Source organism: Coffea arabica, chromosome 1c (assembly GCF_036785885.1).
Source record: "Coffea arabica cultivar ET-39 chromosome 1c, Coffea Arabica ET-39 HiFi, whole genome shotgun sequence".
Taxonomy (NCBI): domain Eukaryota; kingdom Viridiplantae; phylum Streptophyta; class Magnoliopsida; order Gentianales; family Rubiaceae; genus Coffea; species Coffea arabica.
The window spans coordinates 58,485,538-58,505,239 of NC_092310.1; the positions used below are offsets into that span (position 1 = coordinate 58,485,538).

Consider the following 19,702-nt stretch of genomic DNA (forward strand, 5'->3'; position numbering starts at 1 on the left):
TGAGAAAATAAGGATGTACGAATTTCTGCTTCTGCTGTGAATGCAACTGATTAAGTACAAATGTGAAATTATCTCGTATTAATGATAGGACAAACCGATAACTCATTCACACAAGTATGTATGTATCTATACATGTAAGTAAATTTATTGACTGCGACGATGATGTCTTCTTTTTCCTTCTCCTTCTTATAAAAAAGAGTATAGGTTCTAGTTCTACCAATAATTAAGGCCCAAGTGCTTCCTATGACAAAAGAGTAGGGATGGGCGGGGGACACCTCCCCCAACCCCCGCCCCGCTTCTCCCGTAGGGGCATCCGTGAGGTTAAAAAGTTTTATTATATAATTTCATTATAATTAAATTTGAGCAAATAATCAAGTACTAAAATATCCACGCATCATCAAATTATTATTCATTATAACTTTACAATTGAAACTCATAAAAATAATTAAACAAAGGTTATTTGAATACAATCTAATATGATAAAACAAATATAACTAAAATAATCAAGTTTTCACTTTTGATACAAATACAATCACTAAATTATTATTGTATTTTTTTTAAGAAAAAAATGTTATTGTAGTAAGTGTAGTTATGATTTAATATAAATATATTAATAAAATTAGTATAAATAATTAATAATTTTTATTAATTAATAATTAATAATTTTTAGTAATATACATGTATAATTAGTAGTATAATTAATAATATCATTATATATATAATTATGTACATATATATATTCAAATGGGTGGTGGGCGGGGGGGGGGGGAAGTTCCCCCCCCGGACGGGTGCTCGCGGTTGCTCGCCCCCGTTGCCATCCCTAGGTGCAATCACACTAGGCTGCAAACAAAGCAAATAGTTTGCGAGTCAATTCGGTCAAAATTCGATTCAAATTCGACTAACATTGAGGTCATTATTAATTAAGAAACTTAGTTAGTTTACTTGCAGGTTGTCTCAAATATAAATATAAATACAAACTAATATATATATTTATATAATTTTTATTTAATAATATAATTACATATATATTCTTAATATTTTTATTATTAATTAAGAAAAAATGACTACTTTGTTTTAATTAAAAAATAAATATAAAACCATTTTTTATTTTTTTAAGTTCGAGTGTTTTCGAACTCAAATTCAACTATACTTGAATTTGACAATAAATTCGAGCTCGAGTTTTATATTGAAAGTTTGTGGAGTTCAAGTTCGATTTCAAACTTGATAAAATTGAGTTGTATTTGACTTTGATTAGATAAAGATTTGATTCAACTCGACTCATTTACAGTCTTAACTCACGCATTCTCAATTAACAAGTACTACTCAATTTTTACCCTTAGCAGTAATGTGTGAAAAATTCCTAGTTCTGCTGCGGGTAAATTAAGTAGTAGTACATCTATTTGCAATAACTCAACAATTATGAGCAGCAGATAAGATGAATTAAGTATATCGGTTAGCAGTCAGCTCAACCTCAACCACTAACAAACCTATTAAGGCTCTCCATATAATCCCCAAGCCCAGATTCAAGGTACATTTTTCTTTCCTTTTTTTTTTTTTTGGGTTGTTGGGTGAATTATGAAATTGAATGAATAATAATGGAAGAAAGGAACGCAAGGCCAAATAGTACTTATGGAATGGCATTGCCTAGTCAATTGTTATTGCTTTGTCCCTTGGTTGCTACCACGTTTGTCGTCTTGAGAAAGAAGAGAAAGGGAAAATCACTGGGGCTTCCGTCCAATTGACCAAAGAGAGCATCTTAGAACTCTCCCATGTTTTTTTTTTTTTTTTTTTTGAAAAATTTAGAGAATACAATAGTGCATTTATCTGTCCTGAAAATTCACCTCCAAACCTATATAAAAGCTCAGAAAAAGAAAAAAAGAGAGAAAGAAGAAAAGGTGGAAAAAGGGAATCCCTTAGAAGAAGTTGGGGGAAGAGAAAATTACAAATGAATCATTTATGGCCTCGCGTAAAAGAAACAAGGGATAATTGCAGAAACCTCCCCTGAGGTTTCTAACATTTGCAATGACCTTCCCTATAGTTTGAAAAATTACACTGACCTCCCCTGAGGTTACTAATTCTTTACAAATTCAGTCTAAATGATTAAAATATTATTTTAGAGAGTGAAATTAGAATTTTGTACCAAATTTGTCCTTTGTGCTATATGCCCAATGAATGACAAAATACTACAAATCAATTAACAATTAATAAACTTTAAGAAGTATAGTTTATAGGCAAATAAACATTATCTATTTAAAATACCGGCTCTTTACGGGTATTTTACTTTCAAACATTTAATTTAATACAACTATTTACCCTCAAATACAGATTTGTATTTACTTTCAAATAATTTTTGTTAAATACAAAAACTACCAATCTCTCTTCCGTAAAAATATTAATATATCATTTTTTCAATATTAGTTATAACCATTTATGTATTTAACATAAATTAAATGATTCAGAATAAAATACCCATAAAGAGCCAATACTTTACTCATGTAATGGATGAAAGCCATAAAGAATTAATACTTTATGAATCATTTCTTTTTAAAAAAATATTTAATTTATATTAAATAAGTAGCTTATCAATTTTCTTTTTGCAAGAATATTACTGTAACACTTTTTAAATTTTACTTACAAACATTGATATATTATCATAAATTAAATGTTTGAAAGTAAAATATCCATAAAGAGCCGGCACTTTAAATGAATAATGCATATTTGCCCATAAAGAGCCGATAACTATTTAAATTACCGACTCTTTACGGGTATTTTACTTTCAAACATTTAATTTAATACAAATATTTACGCTCAAGTACATATTTGTATTTACTTTTAAATATTTAATTTTTATTAAATACAAAACTTACCTATCTCTCTTCCGTAAAAATATTAATATAACACTTTTTCAAATTTAGTTACAAACATTTATGTATTTAATATAAATTAAATGATTCAGAATAAAATGCACATAAAGAACGAATACTTTACTTATGTAATGGATGAAAGTCATAAAGAATTAATACTTTATGAGCCATTTTTTTTAATATTTAATTTATATTAAATAAATAACCTACCGATTTCCTTTTTGCAAGAATATTACTGTAACACTTTTGAAATTTTACTTACAAATATTGATATATTTATCATAAATTAAATATTTGAAAGTAAAATACCCGTAAAGAGGCGGTACTTTAAATAAGTAATGCGTATTTGCCCATAAATTATACTCCTTAAAGTTTATTAATTGTTAATTGATTTATAATACTTTGACATTCATTGGACATGTAGCACAAAGGGCAAATCTGGTACAAAATTCTAATTTCACTCCCTAAAACAATATTTTAATTGTTTGGACTAAATTTGCAAAGGATTAGTAACTTCAGGGGAAGTTAGTGTAATTTTTCAAACCACAAGGGATATCAGTGCAAATGTTAGAAACCTCAGGGGAGATTTCTGCAATTATCCCATTGATTTATAATACGTTGTCATTCATTGGACATGTAGCACAAAGGGCAAATCTGGTACAAAATTCTAATTTCACTCCCTAAAACAATATTTTAATCGTTTGGACTAAATTTGCAAAGGATTAGTAACCTCAGGGGAGATTAGTGTAATTTTTCAAACTATAAGGGAGGTCAGTGCAAATGTTAGAAACCTAACATATTCTAGCATATTCTAGGGGGAAGGGGAAGGAATGACATTGGACATGTAGCACAAAGGGCAAATCTGGTACAAAATTCTAATTTCACTCCCTAAAACAATATTTTAATCGTTTGGACTAAATTTGCAAAGGATTAGTAACCTCAGGGGAGATTAGTGTAATTTTTCAAACTATAAGGGAGGTCAGTGCAAATGTTAGAAACCTAACATATTCTAGCATATTCTAGGGGGAAGGGGAAGGGGACTCGATGTGAGTAGAAATTCCATCGAAGAAGGCCAAAGAAGACCGTCACATATTGTGACAAGTTTTTGAGAGAGGCAGGGTTCGAATCCATAACCTCTTTGCATCACCAAACCTTAGAAGGTTTGGGATGACCACTGGACCAAAGGCCCAATGGCAAGAGGCCTCCTACTTGATCTAGTACTAATTACGTGATCACAGCTCGGCCTGGTCAGGTGTGGACTTTCTATGATGGGTCTGTGGGTTTCGTTCTTTTCCAACAGCCCAATACCTCACTCATGTTCCGTTAAAATCTACAACGGGTTTCTGATAAAATTTTCTTCCTTTCTTCTTTCTTGGGATTAATTTCCTCTTTTCGATTTATATTTAGTAAAGCGTTATTTATTCATGAAGGGTTTATCAAGATATTTAACTGTAGGTGACTGGGGATTGTGATTGTTTTACTCTTCATGTGCTTTGTAATGAATGAATAAATTCATACGATTGCTTTTCTTATGCCACTGTAGCTGAGGCAAAGGTGTGTGAGGAATTTCTCGGTGCAAATTGGGAAGGGACCAAATGCCAAAGACCTCAAAATCGATGGAATTAAGGACATCATAGCAGTTGCTTCCGGGAAAGGCGGTGTTGGCAAGTCCACTACAGCTGGTATTTCTCAAACGATTCCCTGTTGTCTCTGATGTAGTTTCTTGAATAGAAGGTTAGGTTTTGTACCAAGGTTTTGCTCCTTTCTCCGTCGAAGGGTAAACAACTGAAGTAAGTCTGCTTTTGACACCATACGGGATTAGTCATTTGAAGAAGTATGTAGTGGGTAGGATTTCAGGGTTAACAATCTAAAAATGATAAAAACAAATTTAACGTAGAATATTTTTGCGCTTACACCTCTGTATAGCGAATGTTGGCATGTTAGCTCTATATCTTAAGACCGATCATATAAATTGGAGATGCATATTGGAAACTCAAATGTGGCAAAACAGACAGCGATATTAGAAGCATTTCTGTGTATTTTGCCATCTGTTTTTAAATTCTTAGTTGTTACGGTTGCACTAACTGATTAAGTCATGTGCATGGTTACAAAATTGTGATGACAATGAAAACATGCCTTCTTCGCTTGTATTCCTTCCTACCAATTTGACCTCTTTTGAGATGTTTATGTTTGCTTGACCGTACAGTTAATTTAGCTGTTTCACTTGCCAAGAAGTGTCAACTTAAGGTTGGGTTGCTCGATGCTGATGTATATGGACCGTCAATTCCACTAATGATGAGACTTCGGGGAAAGCCTGAAGTTAGTATAGGTGATGCTTTGAATTCCTTGAAATTGTATGAACTGTCTTAATTTTTCCTAAGTGGAGGAACTATCTTATTTCAGTTAGGAACTATCTAAAAGAGGGTTTTGATACTAACTATCTAGATAAGTTAGGATACTTGTTTTATTTTTATTCTTCCGCCTGCTGATAATGTGTTCTAACTTCTCTTTGGTATGCTCTTTTAACAGATAAGAAAATGATTCCAATTGAAAACCATGGAGTGAAATGTATGTCAATGGGATCTCTGGTTGACGTTGGTGCAGCAATCGTTTGGAGGGGTCCAATGGTATCATGTTACACTGTTGTATCACTTGGCATTTTAGATTGGTTTGCTGTATCTCTTTTTTTTTTTGGGGGGGGGGGGTTAATTTTCTGTACTTTTCCTTTTTTAGTTTTTCCCCTTTGCAATTTTTGCTGCACTTTTTTTGGCTTCCTTGTGTTGTTCACTTATTCATCGGTTATATTCTGTTTTACGTTAATTGAAGCCTATTTATTTTCTTCCTCAGAATTGCTATTTATACTGGAGGTGAATTTCTGATTTCTTCTGCCTATCTGTTTACACTGATTTGGTTACAGTTACATCCTTTAAGAATCTTAATATTTTCATCAGTTTCATGCTTACTCTTGCAGGTTATGAAAGCTCTTGAACAGATGACAAGGGGAGTTAACTGGGGAACCTTGGATGTTCTTGTGGTTGATATGCCCCCTGGTACTGGTGATGCTCAGATATCTATTTCCCAGAGGCTGCAACTGTCAGGTACCTAACAAGTTTGTTGGAAGTTGGTCTTACATTTTTGTAGTATGCTGGAATAGCAAGAGATTGAAGGATGTCGAAATGAAGCCTGTTGCAGCTCAGGCTAGAATAATGCTGGGTTTGTAAGTTTTGAATAACATAATCTCAATTGCTGCTCGTTCATCTCAGTATAATAAAGCTTCCTTTTTGTAATACCCGTTGAGCAAATTTAACTTTCAAATACATATTTCCAGTATGCTGCTTTCTAGTCAAATATGTTAAGCTTCGTCAGCATTACTTCTTCCTTACCCAGTATGGATATTCTGGCAGTAACTATAGGCACTTAAAATGAGAACCATGCTCTTTCAGCATGTGTCTTTCAGGAGAACTTTTCCTTGCAAATTCCACTTTTCAGATGATGGAGCATTTGAAGTCAATTCTATGCTTAATCTGAATTCGATTTTTTTTTTTGGGGGGGGGGGGTGTTTGCTTTGATAATTTTGAAATGTACCTGTATTCCTTGATAATCTGGAACTACTTTGTTCTGTTTGCAGGAGCAGTAATTGTTTCTACCCCTCAAGATGTTGCACTACTGGATGCTCGAAGAGGGGTGAAAATGTTCTCTCAAGTCAATGTACCAGTATGATCTTTTTTTGAGCAAATTGTATTCCCATAAAAGTTTTTATGCTTTGAGTGTGTTTACCATAGCACATAGGTTCACAATTGAATGCTATCTAAAGACCAGAGTCAATAACATTCCGGGTTCAACATACCTGGTTTTCAATCTTTTGATCTGTATGCTTGTGCATGTCAATTCTTGGTTGAGTTTTGGATCAGATTATTAGAGTTTTGCTTCTCCTCAGAAAACAGGGCATGATGGGAGAATTAACAAATACGGAAGGCCTAGTTTCTGCAATCAAAAGCTATTGGCACGCACACACACACACACACACTATATTTCTTTTGTCCCAGATGCTGTTCACTGCTAACTGTTTAAAACCTTGTTCTCATCTCACAGATCCTTGGACTCTTGGAGAACATGAGCTATTTTAAATGTCCCAAATGCGGAGAACCTTCGGATATTTTTGGTAAGGGAGGGGCACGCAAAACAGCAGAGGAAATGGGTGTGCAGTTTCTGGGGGAGGTAATTGGATGTTTTTTGTGTCGCTTGTTAGGGTGTTCGGATAGTTTTGCAGGTCACCCTCCTATAAGCATGTTGTTTAATCGTTTCAGAATAATATAACAAGTGTTATCCCTGTTCTGTCTTGGGCACTGAAATTAGGACTTCCTGTACCTGTTGGATGAAAAATTGTTAGTTTGATCATATAGATAGCTGAACAATTTCCTCTGCCAATCATTGTTTATGGCCCAACCACCTAGTCTACAAGTAAAACACGCTCTGTCGTTACTTCAATTAGGTTCTTTTTGTGTTGGAGAGGTAGGTTAGAGTTTGATTCCCAGAATTTTTGTACTACTGGCTAGTTTGTTGAACCGTCGCCGTCTGATATATGGTAGCTGGTGATATCTTGACCTGCTTCTAATTCTCTCCGTCCTCTTTTTTTGGCACTAAATATCCTCCTCCTTTGCTTCTCCTTGAGGCTGCATATTTTTCATGAGATTCTTTTCAAACTACAAACATTTTGCTTAATTAATGCTCTAATCTGTTGTATTTCATCTTTATAGGTGCCGTTGGAGGTTGGCATCAGAAGCAGTTCTGATGAAGGTGTTCCCATTGTAGTATCAGACCCTGAATCTGCAGTCTCGCATGCGTACGGTGATGTGGCCGAGAAAGTTGCCAATATACTTGACGAATTGGCCAAGCAGCAGCAATTCCGACCAGAGATAGTACTGTAGAGGTCGCAGTGAGCTGCAGATGCAGCTCTGTTTAACATCAACTTTGTGCCTTTTGACAGCTTTTGAGATGGGAACATCGGGTGGTGGTGAAAGCCGGACTTGGGAATGGGCCGCTGCTGTTGTGGTTAATTATCTCAGGGAAGAAGAAACTGAAACATGTATAATCCCGTCAAAGGTGTGGTTGTATGCATTTGCTGCAGCTGCTTGAAAGTGCAGCTTATTATTGCAAGGTTGCTGCAAGTCTCGGGCGGGCGAAATGGTGATACGGCCTTTTAAGTTCTCTTTCGACTCATTTTGTTTGATCTTCTTCACGTCGTTTTGCTTAACATTTTTGTCAAATAAATAAATGAAAGACACGCTGCTGAGATGAATAGAACAGCAAGTACTACATAAATATGACTTGTCCCATTGAAATAGTCAGCCTTCCAAACTTTTCTCGGATAAACAAGAAGCTTTGGATGGATCAATTAGTACACATCTCTTTGACTCGTCCGGTCAGTTTTGCAGATCCCTCAAGAGTTAATACTAATAATATGCGCCTTTTTGCTTTATTTGAATAAATACTAATATAAAATTCAACAAAGGATGGTGAAAAGGAGTTTTAGGTTCGTTTCTTCAATTAAGAGAGAGCTTAAAATCACACCATCCGCCCTTCGTGACGCTTTGGCATTTTTTATTCAATCTTCTTAGCCAAGCCTATATATAATGTGATATTATTGACTAGGAATTAAAAAGAGGAAAGGCTAAAAGCTTAGGGAAAGGAGCGAAAAAAGGAATTTTTAGCAGGTTTTTTTTTTTTTTTTTTTGGAGATCAAGAATGTGTGAATGAATGGGATTTGTATTGGGTTGTCAAATTATCAACTTGGGTTATATGGACCTTTCTTCCCACAACACCACCAGAAAAAAAAAAAAAAAAAAAAGGAAGAGAGAAGAAGAAGAAAGAAAAAATAAAATTTAAAAAAGAAATTAGACTAGTAAGGGGAGCTGGCTGCCGTCAGTTAATAGGGATAATTTTAGAAACCTCCCTTGAAGTTTTGAATAATTTCACTTAGTTTCCTTGAAATTTTAAAAATAACACATATCTCCCTTGAATTTATCATTTTGATAACAAAAACTATTCAATGGTCAAATTTTTGAATGAATAAACCAAGCTACTCTCGTGAAATTCATTTTACTTTGTTATAAAATTTGATTAAAAAAAATTAGAATATGCACAAAATTTCAAATCTGCTTTCAACACTTATCTCTATTATTTTAAACCTTTCATATACCTACGTCTCAAATTAGTACCACTATCATCATGACCACTGCTATCATCAATTTGTAAATTGTAAAATTTCAATCTAAGTTATAAAAGAAAATAGAATTAGCACTGTTTCTATTAAATATTTAATTGTGCGGTGCATTCCTATGCACAAGATTAGGAGCGTATTGCTTACTTGCATGAAAAATATTAATATATTAAGGTTATTATGATCATTTTATAGGATCAAGAGAGTTAAGTGTAATATTGAAAACTTTAAGGGCATTAGATGAAATTGTCAGAAACCTCGAGAGCGGTTTCTGAAATTATCCCTAGCTAATAATAATAAGAAGAGCGGCTGGGACTCGGCAGCGTCGCTGGCCTCTTTGCCATCTTCAACGTCACATCAGATTCAATTTGCCTTCCACTCCTGGCTGGGCCGCCTCCTCTGCAGTTTACTCAAACACTACTGTATCATAATCCAAGTTCCTGCTACTCCCCTTCCCTTCCCTTCCCTTGGGGTCTGTCTACTAGTAGTAGGAGTAGTAGTATTTTCTAGGATTGTGACTTGCTACTAGTAGTACTAAGGGAGCACTAACCGCTACTGGTAGTAGTAGTAAAATCCTGAATGCAGCTGCATCACGCCATATCCTTCAAATCCCCAATCCCTCCACCGCCTAATTATGCCCTCTCTCCTAGTTATCCAACCACCATTCACAACCCTACCTCCAATCATTTCTGTCACTCCAATAGAAATATCCCTTCTTCTTCTTCTTCTTATTATTATTACTGCTCAATCTTTAATTGCAGTGCCGGTATTCAAATCCCTCTTCCCAAGCAGCAGCCTCTTAATTCCCTCAGCTTCTGCAACAGTAATAATGCCTCCTCCTTCGACGTCGACGTCGACGACGATGAGCGGCTAAGGAATGTCGGAGTGATTAAGGAAATCGACGTCGCAACTCTAGGTAACCTCTGCGTTGACATTGTACTCAATGTTCCTCGATTGCCTCCCAAGCCTCTCGATCAACGTAAAGCTTACTTGGATGACGTATCAAAATCCCCTCCTGATAAGGTTCTTCTTATTATTAGTATTCTCTCTCTCTCTCTCTCTCTGTTTTCTTTTATGGGATGGGAAACTGGTTGTGGGACTTTTCTTTTATATATTTTTAAATTTGCTGTGTGGGTTTACGGACTCTATAACCTTTATTCTGTGCTTCTTTTTTTTCTTTTTTCAAATCAGGAGAGATAATTAGTACTTTTCGCGCCGATCTAAGTGTATTGTCGGCTCCTGTGCTGTATTGTATTGGTATTCTGCGAATTGTTGTGTAGCAGTTTATGCGTTTGCCTTTGATTTATGTAATTGAGGCTTGTCTTATCTGTCTGAATACAAGCAATTAACGGTTTTCGTTTGCAATTCATCAGCATGGTTTATCTTTTTCATTGCCCTGAAAAGGTCTCTTTTTAAAACTCTAGGCACTGGGGACTGCCTTTTAATTTTTTCATCGTAATGTAACTCCAGATAATAAAGCATTCCAAATTTCAGTTTGAAGGGGAAAAGTTTTAGTTGGAGTTTTGAACAATTCTGCTCTTGAGAAATTTGTGGACCTGCTTGTAGTTATTCTTTTCCAAAGCTCCAAAAGTAAGTGCATTTTAGAGTCTTTTGACTGTTCCATTTGTGTAAATTATGAGCTCCTCTTATGGTTTCAGTGCCCGTGCATTGATGAGACGTAATAATTCCTGTCACAGTTTTGTTCTTCTACTTGCACCCTATCATTTTTATAATTCTTGTAGCTTGTGTTTGCTTTACCTTATGTATGCTTTCTCCTCACAGAGAAACTGGGAAGCTGGTGGCAACTGTAATATGGTAATAGCAGCGGCAAGACTTGGTCTTAGCTGTGCTACAATTGGTCATGTTGGTGATGAAATCTATGGGCAATTCCTCCTGGATGTCCTTGAAGACGAGGGTATTAGTGTAGTTAGGATGGATGGAGAGAATGATGAAGTTAGCAGTTCAAGTGCAGCCTATGAAACACTTTTGTGCTGGGTGTTGGTGGACCCTATGCAAAGACATGGTTTTTGCAGGTATGACAATATCGTCATAATATATTCTTGGTTATGGGTTTACTAGCTGTGGTATTTTATTTATTTCTTTCATTTTTTCTCTCTGTTCTGTACATTTCAAAAAATGATGGGCAATACTTTTCCCTTTTTTTTGTTTGGGGGGGGGGGGGGGGGCGGGGGGCGGGTTCAGTCGAGCAGATTTCAGCAATGAGCCTGCTTTTGTTTGGATGAAAAAACTATCCCCTGAAGTGAAGAAGGCTATTAAGCACTCAAAAATCCTTTTCTGCAATGGTTACGGCTTTGATGAGCTTGCCCCTAGCCTGCTTGTTTCTGCTTTGGAGTATGCTGTTGAAGTTGGAACCTCAGTCTTTTTTGACCCTGGACCACGAGGGAAGACGCTTCATTCAGGATCGCCTGATGAACAAAGAGCACTTAGCAAGTTCTTAAGAATGAGTGATGTCCTTCTGTTAACTTCTGAGGAGGTTGGGCTGATAACTTATCCATTATCGCTGCAGCTATGTTTTCTATGTGTCCATTTGTACAAAGTAGAATAATGTATTTTTGGTTTGCCTCTGCATTACTTGTCAAAGTATGAGGGAAATTTTGTGCAGCTTTCAGGAACCTCATCTTTGACTTCAAGCTTGTTCGTTCATCTCCTGTTTATTTCTTGAGAGTCTATTTTTGTCTTGCATCATTTTTTAATTCAATGAGGTTTTTGTTTTTTTATTGTTAATAATATTGTTATTGTTACTACTTTTTTGTTTTTTGATTCAAGGGAGACTAAATCTTACTTTTTGGTCGAACTATTTGGTTATTACTCAGTGTTTAAGAAACTCTCAAGATCCCTAGGAAGCAAGCATTTTGACTAAGCAGTTTCTTAAAATGGATTCTTCAAGTTTTATGTATTCAGTTGGTAATCTTCGACATTTATTTTTGACTGCAGAACAGATATTAAGTTTGTGCTTGCTTGTCCTGTTTTCTTGTGTACTCTATTTATTTTTAAGTTTGTGCTTCAACATCTTAATAACTTCTAAGTTGCTGTGGGCATATTTTTCAATTCTGCTATTTCACCTTCCTTTTTTCCTTATGGTCTTTTTCCAATTCTAATGTTTTCCTTTTAATAGTGCTTTTGGATGTTATTCATGACAATAATGTGGCAGGCTGAATCATTGACTGGCATTGGGAACCCAGTTCTGGCAGGACAAGAGTTGCTTCGGAGAGGGACCCGCATGAAGTGGGTTATTATCAAAATGGGCGCAAAGGGTTCACTTTTAATTACAACATCTAGCATATCTTGTTCTCCTGCATTCAAGGTATCAATCTGTAGTCCTTCCTGTTATAGAGCATCTGGCGCGAATATTAATGAAACTTCATTTCATGACCTGATGGTAGGATGCTCTTAGAGGAAATGAGGGAAAAGGGGACATTCAACAACCTAGGAAGCTACAATATATGTTTTCTGATCTCTGAAATTATAAATAGAATTATAAATACCTTTTACCACATAGCTTTCCACCCTCCACTAGATCATTTTTGTAGGCAATAATAGAGGGGAGAAAAATTGGTAGTTTCACGATTGTAAGGCTAGTTATTTGATAAGAAACTGCCTCGCGAGACCTCTGTTTTGTTGTCTCTCTATTTTACTGACATCAGAATCTTCCTTAGTTGAGTGGAAATACCTGTTACATACTTAATGCTAAATTAACAACTTGGTCTTCAACAGGTAGATGTCATTGACACAGTGGGGTGCGGAGATAGTTTTGTGGCTGCAATAGCATTTGGTTTTATACATAAAATGCCTTTGGTCCATACGCTGATGATAGCAAATGCAGTGGGTGCTGCAACTGCAATGGGCTGTGGTGCTGGTAGGAATGTGGCAAGCCTGGAGCAAGTAATAGAACTAGTAAGGAGATCAGACCTCAACGAGGATGATAGTTTTTGGATGGATCTACTTGATAAAGACTTGGACGTAGAGCAGATAACACTGCTTTCAAATATGGTCATAAATGGGAGCAATGGTCGGCTGAGTCGTTTATGCTTGGAAAAAGTGGCGTTGGAAATGTTACAAAAGCTCGAACACGTCAGGTTAGAAAGGGTTGTACCATCGTGAAGAATGCAAACTATGCAGAAACAGCGAATTGATTCTTCTCGTGAGACCAGATCTTGATTGCTCCTCTTTTTCCAGGTCACAAAAGGGCGTAGGAGGTGGAGCTCCATATGGATATGTACTCTGTCAAATTTACATGGAGGAACTTGAATATCTTCTCAGCAGATGAAACTTGCTAACATTCCTTGTAATTGTTCCTATTTGGAATCTGGATTTGTGATTAAAAGGATTTCTTTTGGCTTAGGCATTGCAGTTTATTCAATTTCTTTCTGCAGTCTGATATGGATGTACCATGTTAGGAGCGGGGAAAGCAGCAGCAGCTAATGGTTTTTCCTTGAAAGATTTTGGTTCGTAGAACCGAGTATGTTTGCCTTTCAATTTGGCTCACTGTAATGAAAAGCTTCCCGTAATGTATCGGGGCTGTAATCTCTACTATCTAGCAGTATACAATTTTGCCTGGATTAATAGTTGACTTTATTATTATTATTGTGGCGGTTCTCAAAAAACTGTGTATTTACCAGTTATAAAAGTTTGTTGGTGAAAAAATTTTACTAAGTTTTGTATGGCTTCGTGTTAATTACCACGAAGTACACATGTTTTTGAAGATTTTGGAGAAGACTTCAAGGTCTATATTCTGAACACTTGTAACGTTTATATAGTGCTTAAATTTGGGCATTGATTATGTGGTGTGATGCGTTTACTTGTTAAGTTGTCTAGTACACCTAGACAACCTTACAGCTCCCTGTGGGGCTGTGGTTAATATTTTGATACTGATCCCTGTTTTGCAAAGAGCATTTTTGTATCCTTCATACTTGTAATTATGCATTTAATTGAGAGGGTACGATGAACCATGAACTTAGAGAGCACCTGGATTCAATCGAAAGATCGAAGGGGAAAGTAAAGCCGGTAAAGTTGGTTAGTGTGTTTTGGAACTAATTTACCGCTTCATGAGCGATGACATATAATCGTAACTTCATGACTCTATTGCATACGTCCTTAGGTTATCACTTTTATTTTAAGTCAATCAGTAAACCGAAGAATAAACTAAATTACTTGACATTGAAACTTGGCTCAATAAAAACTTGTTCAAATTTAGCTTGTGTACCAGTAACCTAACTTACTTTTCAAATTTGGATTTTACAAGTGTTAAATTTGTAAACTTTTCTTCTTTTTTTTTTTTTTTTCAAGTATGGTTTAAGAAAAAAACAATCAAATTCGATAATCTCAAGTTCATTGAAACTGAGGAATATGCTTAGATATTAAAGTCAAATGCAAAATCCAAAATTCAGAGATAAAAAAATAATAAATTTTATTTTTATCGTAAATATAAACATCTTCTCTAATTGATTTTTATCTTCACAATTAGGGCTGCAATTGACTTGAACTGTTTGAGTTCGGTGTTCATCGAGCTCAATCTAAGCGTTAATATATACGAGTCGAACTGAAGTAGCCATTTGTTAGGTTCGCTTACTCAACAAGCCGTTTGAAAAACTTAAGTTGACGTGAAATTATAAAAATATCGCTACATTATTTAAAATTGAGTTGACTTCGAGCTTCGCACTAGCCATAATGTCGAACCAAACTCGAGCAGACATCTCGAACTGCTCGCAACCCAGAAATCGAGCCAAACTTGGGAGTCAGGAATGAATCAAGTTCGAATTTTTTTTTTTTGAAATTAAGTCAAACTAGAGTTTTATTTTTTTGGTTCGACGAGTTCGAACTTGAATTCGAACTCAAACTCGCACATTAACAAGTCTAAGTCGACTTGATAAGTTCAAAATTTGACTTGATTCAATTCATTTGTAATCTTATTAATCCCAACTATCTTTTTATATCACGTGACAAAAAAAAAAAAAGGAAAAAACTCCCGTTATTTCAAAAATTGTTTTAAATCATCCCCGATCCAAACATGCTGCTAAGTAGTAGTATTATTTTTCATTAATTTATTAACGAGGAAAGAAAAGAAAAAGAAAAACAGGGCAAAGTGGAAAGCGGGAGGGGCAATAGAGGGCAAGTACAAATAGAAAAGAGCAAGGAAAAGAGGAGGATGACCTAAATACCCCCACCTGGGAGAAGAGGAGCGGACCCCAAAGGCCAAAGCCAGTCTCTATGTGCTGGAATCCAAACTGAAGACGTCTCCGAGACCGATGAGAGAGATGATCCATATCGTTTGGTGCTTCTGCCCTTTTGCCCCTCCTCTTCTATTAATTTTATATTTTCAGTTCTTCCCCTTCCTTGCCCTCCCCTTTTCCAGGTATTTTCTTTTCTCTCCTCTCCCGTGTGTCTATCGATCGATGTCCTATATTTTTCTATCGACCGCCCGCCCGCCAAAAATCAAATCTTTACTGCCCTTTATGGGCTCCTTATCCTCCCTCCATAATTCTGATCTTTGTTCATCTACATTTATGTGGATTATCTGGCTTTTTTACTTTCTAATTTTGAAATTCTGAATTTTATTTTTTTTAATTTAATTTTCTCCCTCATTTTTGTAGGTTAGAATTCGGGTTCTGAAGCTGTAAATTTGGGGGCTACCTGCTTAATTAAAGATCAGGGTTTTGTATCGTCTGCCTTTCACTTTATGGTAAGGTGTTCTCCCCTATCTCTTTCTTTATTTTTTGCATTTATTGTTTTCCTAGAATTGCAAAGCCATAGTTTGTTTCACGAGGGGATTTGGGATTTCTTTTCTTTTTCTTTTTTTTTTAAATTTTGTTATTACTTTTAAATGTAGTTAGGATGACCGATCATTTTCGTCATGTCGTTTTATTTCAACTGGGTTCTTCAAGTATAATTATTCTGAACTAAAACATGGGTTGGTTGATTACGTTTTTATTCCCATGCCTTTTCGACTATCCTTATTATTATATTGTTTGTTGTAGTACTTCTCGATGTTGCTGAATGGAGTGCTGCTCGAGCTTTACCTGAGAATGATTGGTTTTGAGGAGTGGATTTTTGAGGATAGACTTTGAGTTAAAGTTTACGCCTTTAATCTGACAGGGAGTGTCATTTCTCACATTTTTCTTGTTATTTTTTTAGTTTTAATGGCGAACCACGATGTGATTATTGGGCACACAAGGGATACATCTGTGGTTCAGGGCTCACATTTTGGATTAGGATTATTGCATGGTCGAGATTCAATATTGGATCGGGTGCAGACTTTAGAATCAGGACAGATTCATGAGCATGTTAGAGATTTCGAATCAACCACTGCTGATGACTCAGATTTAGCAAATGCCACCACTGATCATGATACTTTGCCTGCTGAGGTCCATGACCATGAATTGGCTAACCAGTGTAGCCAAGGTCATACTGATGAACATTCTAATGGATATGATGTAGGTAACCAGCATGAGAATAGATTTCCTCAGAGTGGAGAGAGTGATTCAACTCCAAGTCAAGATGATGTACTTAATGCAGATCAAGATGATAGTGGCTTTGAGAACCATGGTCGACAGCTTGCTCTAACTCCTCGTGACAGTGGAATTGGTTTGCCAGGGAGTCAGGAATTGACTGTTGTAGAGCCCCATGACATTGATGAAAACTTAGAGCTCATTGTCGACCAGAATCATGGTATGGGAATTTTATCTGTTTCAGAGGCGCCTGTCCAGCCTTCTCAGGTCCTTGTTACATCCCCTATTCTGCAGTCTCGAACACTAGTTGTTGCTCCAACCCTTGAATTGACTGTTGGGCAAGAATTTCCAGATGTCCAAAGTTGTCGTCGGGCTCTGAGGGACATAGCAATTGCTCTTCACTTTGAAATCCAGACAGTTAAGTCTGATAAGACTCGTTTCACTGCAAAATGTGCTAGTGAAGGATGTCCTTGGCGCATTCATGCTGCAAAGCTCCCTGGTGTTCCTACATTTACGATAAGGACCATCCACAAAGAACATACATGTGGTGGTATTGCTCATCTTGGTCATCAACAAGCCTCAGTGCAGTGGGTTGCAACCTCCGTGGAACAACATCTCAGGGAAAATCCTCAATGCAAGCCAAAAGAGATTCTGGAAGAGATCCACCGTGTTCATGGGATAACCTTATCGTACAAGCAAGCATGGAGAGGGAAGGAAAGGATCATGGCTACTCTTCGTGGTTCATTCGAAGAAGACTTTCGCCTTCTTCCACAATATTGTGAGCAAATTAGGCGGACAAATCCAGGGAGCATTGCATCTGTTTATGTCAATCTAGTGGATAATTCTTTCCAGCGCTTATTTATTTCTTTCCAAGCATCTATTTATGGGTTTCTGAATGCATGTCGCCCACTGATTGGGCTTGATCGGACTGTTCTAAAGAGCAAATACCTAGGGACTATGCTCTTTGCAACAAGCTTTGATGGAGATGGTGCACTATTTCCTTTAGCATTTGGTGTTGTTGATGAGGAAAATGATGATAACTGGATGTGGTTCCTTGCAGAGCTGCATAATCTTCTGGAAACTAACACAGAGAACATGCCAAGGTTGACAATATTATCTGATAGACAGAAAAGTATTGCTGATGCTGTAGATGCAAATTTCCCCACTGCTTTCCATGGTTTCTGTCTGCGTCATCTCAGTGAGAGTTTCAGGAAGGAATTCAACAATACTGTGCTTGTCAACCTTTTGTGGGAAGCTGCAAATGCTCTCACGTTAGTTGAGTTTGAGAACAGGATTAATGATATAGAAGAGATATCGCAGGAAGCTGGTTATTGGATACAGCGAGTTCCACCTCGCTTGTGGGCCACTGCACATTTTGAGGGAACACGTTTTGGGCATCTGACAGCCAACATAGCTGAATCATTAAATTCCTGGATACTTGAAGCCTCTGCACTTCCCCTGATTCAGATGATGGAGTGCGTCCGTCGGCAATTGATGACTTGGTTCAATGAAAGACGTGAAGCTAGTATGGAATGGACATCTGTACTTGTTCCCTCTGCTGAAAGGCGCGTCTCAGAGGCTATTGAAAGGGCACGTACCTACCAGGTTCTCCGAGCCAATGAGGCTGAATTTGAGGTTATTTCTCACGAGGGGACAAACATTGTGGATATCAGAAACCGTTGTTGCATGTGCCGAGGATGGCAGCTATATGGCCTGCCCTGTGCTCATGCTGTAGCGGCTCTTCTTTCTTGCAGGCAGAATGTTCATCGATTTACTGAGAGTTGCTTCACAATAGCAACATATCGCAAAGCCTATTCTCAAACCATACACCCTATTCCCGATAGAACCCTGTGGAAGGAGATGACAGATAATACTCAAACTGAAGGTAGTTGTTTGGATATGGTTGTAAACCCCCCCAAGTCCTTTCGACCCCCTGCACAGCCTAGGAAAAGAAGAGCTCGTGCAGAAGATCGGGGTCATGTGAAGCGGGTGGTTCATTGCAGCCGCTGTAACCAGACTGGACATTTTAGAACAACCTGTGCAGCACCCATATAAATTTCAACTATACAGTTTGGTTATTTCTTAGTGATGTAAAGAGTTCTGATAGACTGATAGTCATGTAAACAATTTCTGATTGTTAGTTTAGCTATAGATGAGCTACATTTCCATCTGGTAGAAGTTCTGCAGCAATTAGTGAAATCACAAGGGAATGTCAATTAAATTTTTTTGGCCCATGTTTCAAACTAGACCACATCTTAAGTTGGACGTATTTCTTGTTTGTCATCTAGATTTCAGGCTGATTGTGATGCCATTAAAGCAAAATTTTATGAGATTATTTTGTAAAATATTCAGTCTTTGTCATCTGACGAAGCATTTACCGTATGGTTATAGTTTTTTGATGTAATATTTCTGGGACGGTAATTTGTAGTCTCTATTGTAGTTATCTGAACGTCTATTCCTGCTCTGCCACATTGACAACATCTCGACTTGACCAGCTAAAAGCAGAGTATTATTTCCCTATATTCCTCGCTGCTTAACGCTCCCAAAATTTAATTGTCTTCTTAACCCTTCTCTAACCATGCCTTCACAGCTCTCTGAAAGTGTTCATCAGGCACTGCAAAACCGAGGTCTCATATCTCTGCGTGTGTGCGTTTTCTTCGGGCTCGGTCTCGTACAGTCACGCTCACGTTGTCTTTACTCTCTAGTTCTCTGAAAGCAGACCTGGTTTGTTCATTCATTTTGGATTTCCAATATGCCAAGGATTTCATGAGAAGACACCGGGATTTTGTTCCCTTGTGTGCGCGAGTACGAGCCACGAAAAATTATCCAATGTCTGCTCACATGTTGGTGGCATAATATATCCAAACTCCAAACTAGCTGCACAATTGGACGCCAGACAACTGCTATTAGAATCATTGGCTTGACTAGGTGCAGAACAGGTAAACCCATGAACTTCTGATATACGGGGCAAATAACTAACAGCTAATAGCCGTAATGTAAAAAATCTCAAGTGAAACTCTAAAATTAAGAAATTCCAAGTATCAGCCCTTTTCAAGTATATTATTCCGCCATTTTGAATTAACTGTAATCTCGCCATTCCCCTGTCACTATAAACCCCACCATTTTGGATTGACGGTAATCACAGGTCCTGG

General features: G+C 36.9%; 3 protein-coding genes across 5 annotated transcripts; all 3 read left to right on the top strand.

Annotated features, from left to right (window-relative positions):
- Positions 1–4,146: 4,146 nt before the first annotated feature.
- On the top strand, positions 4,147–8,186 carry LOC113715454 (iron-sulfur protein required for NADH dehydrogenase, mitochondrial). Of its 2 annotated transcripts, none has more exons than XM_072082766.1 (8): positions 4,147–4,315; positions 4,408–4,546; positions 5,071–5,193; positions 5,394–5,491; positions 5,836–5,962; positions 6,493–6,572; positions 6,957–7,082; positions 7,622–8,186. In XM_072082766.1, exons 1-8 carry the CDS (start codon positions 4,289–4,291, stop codon positions 7,790–7,792), a joined length of 891 nt encoding a protein of 296 aa, XP_071938867.1. In that variant the 5' UTR covers positions 4,147–4,288; the 3' UTR covers positions 7,793–8,186. The 2 variants fall into 2 exon arrangements, with proteins under 2 accessions (XP_071938867.1, XP_027095460.2); XM_027239659.2 differs by having other exon boundaries at positions 4,151–4,315; positions 6,493–6,578.
- Positions 8,187–9,510: 1,324 nt separating this feature from the next.
- Positions 9,511–13,680, top strand: LOC140037743 (fructokinase-1-like). Its single transcript, XM_072082772.1, has 6 exons — positions 9,511–10,107; positions 10,867–11,117; positions 11,287–11,578; positions 12,257–12,409; positions 12,820–13,181; positions 13,282–13,680. Exons 1-6 carry the CDS (start codon positions 9,664–9,666, stop codon positions 13,370–13,372), a joined length of 1,593 nt encoding a protein of 530 aa, XP_071938873.1. The 5' UTR covers positions 9,511–9,663; the 3' UTR covers positions 13,373–13,680.
- A 1,638-nt stretch (positions 13,681–15,318) lies between these two features.
- Positions 15,319–18,784, top strand: LOC140037744 (uncharacterized). Of its 2 annotated transcripts, none has more exons than XM_072082778.1 (3): positions 15,319–15,457; positions 15,696–15,784; positions 16,080–18,784. In XM_072082778.1, the coding sequence occupies exon 3, from the start codon at positions 16,242–16,244 to the stop codon at positions 18,603–18,605; it is 2,364 nt and encodes a 787-aa protein (XP_071938879.1). In that variant the 5' UTR covers positions 15,319–15,457; positions 15,696–15,784; positions 16,080–16,241; the 3' UTR covers positions 18,606–18,784. The 2 variants fall into 2 exon arrangements, with proteins under 2 accessions (XP_071938879.1, XP_071938882.1); XM_072082781.1 differs by having other exon boundaries at positions 16,237–18,784.
- The last annotated feature ends 918 nt before the right edge of the window (positions 18,785–19,702 follow it).

Coding starts and splice junctions, on each gene's coding strand:
- LOC113715454 (XM_027239659.2), top strand. CDS start 4,289: ATGAAGGGTTTATCAAGATATTTAACT. Junction 4,316..4,407: donor GTTTATCAAGATATTTAACT/GTAGGTGACTGG, acceptor ATGCCACTGTAG/CTGAGGCAAAGGTGTGTGAG. Junction 5,194..5,393: donor AAAGCCTGAAGTTAGTATAG/GTGATGCTTTGA, acceptor CTCTTTTAACAG/ATAAGAAAATGATTCCAATT.
- LOC140037743 (XM_072082772.1), top strand. CDS start 9,664: ATGCAGCTGCATCACGCCATATCCTTCAAATCCCCAATCCCTCCACCG. Junction 10,108..10,866: donor CAAAATCCCCTCCTGATAAG/GTTCTTCTTATT, acceptor TTCTCCTCACAG/AGAAACTGGGAAGCTGGTGG. Junction 12,410..12,819: donor CTTGTTCTCCTGCATTCAAG/GTATCAATCTGT, acceptor GGTCTTCAACAG/GTAGATGTCATTGACACAGT.
- LOC140037744 (XM_072082778.1), top strand. CDS start 16,242: ATGGCGAACCACGATGTGATTATTGGGCACACAAGGGATACATCTGTG.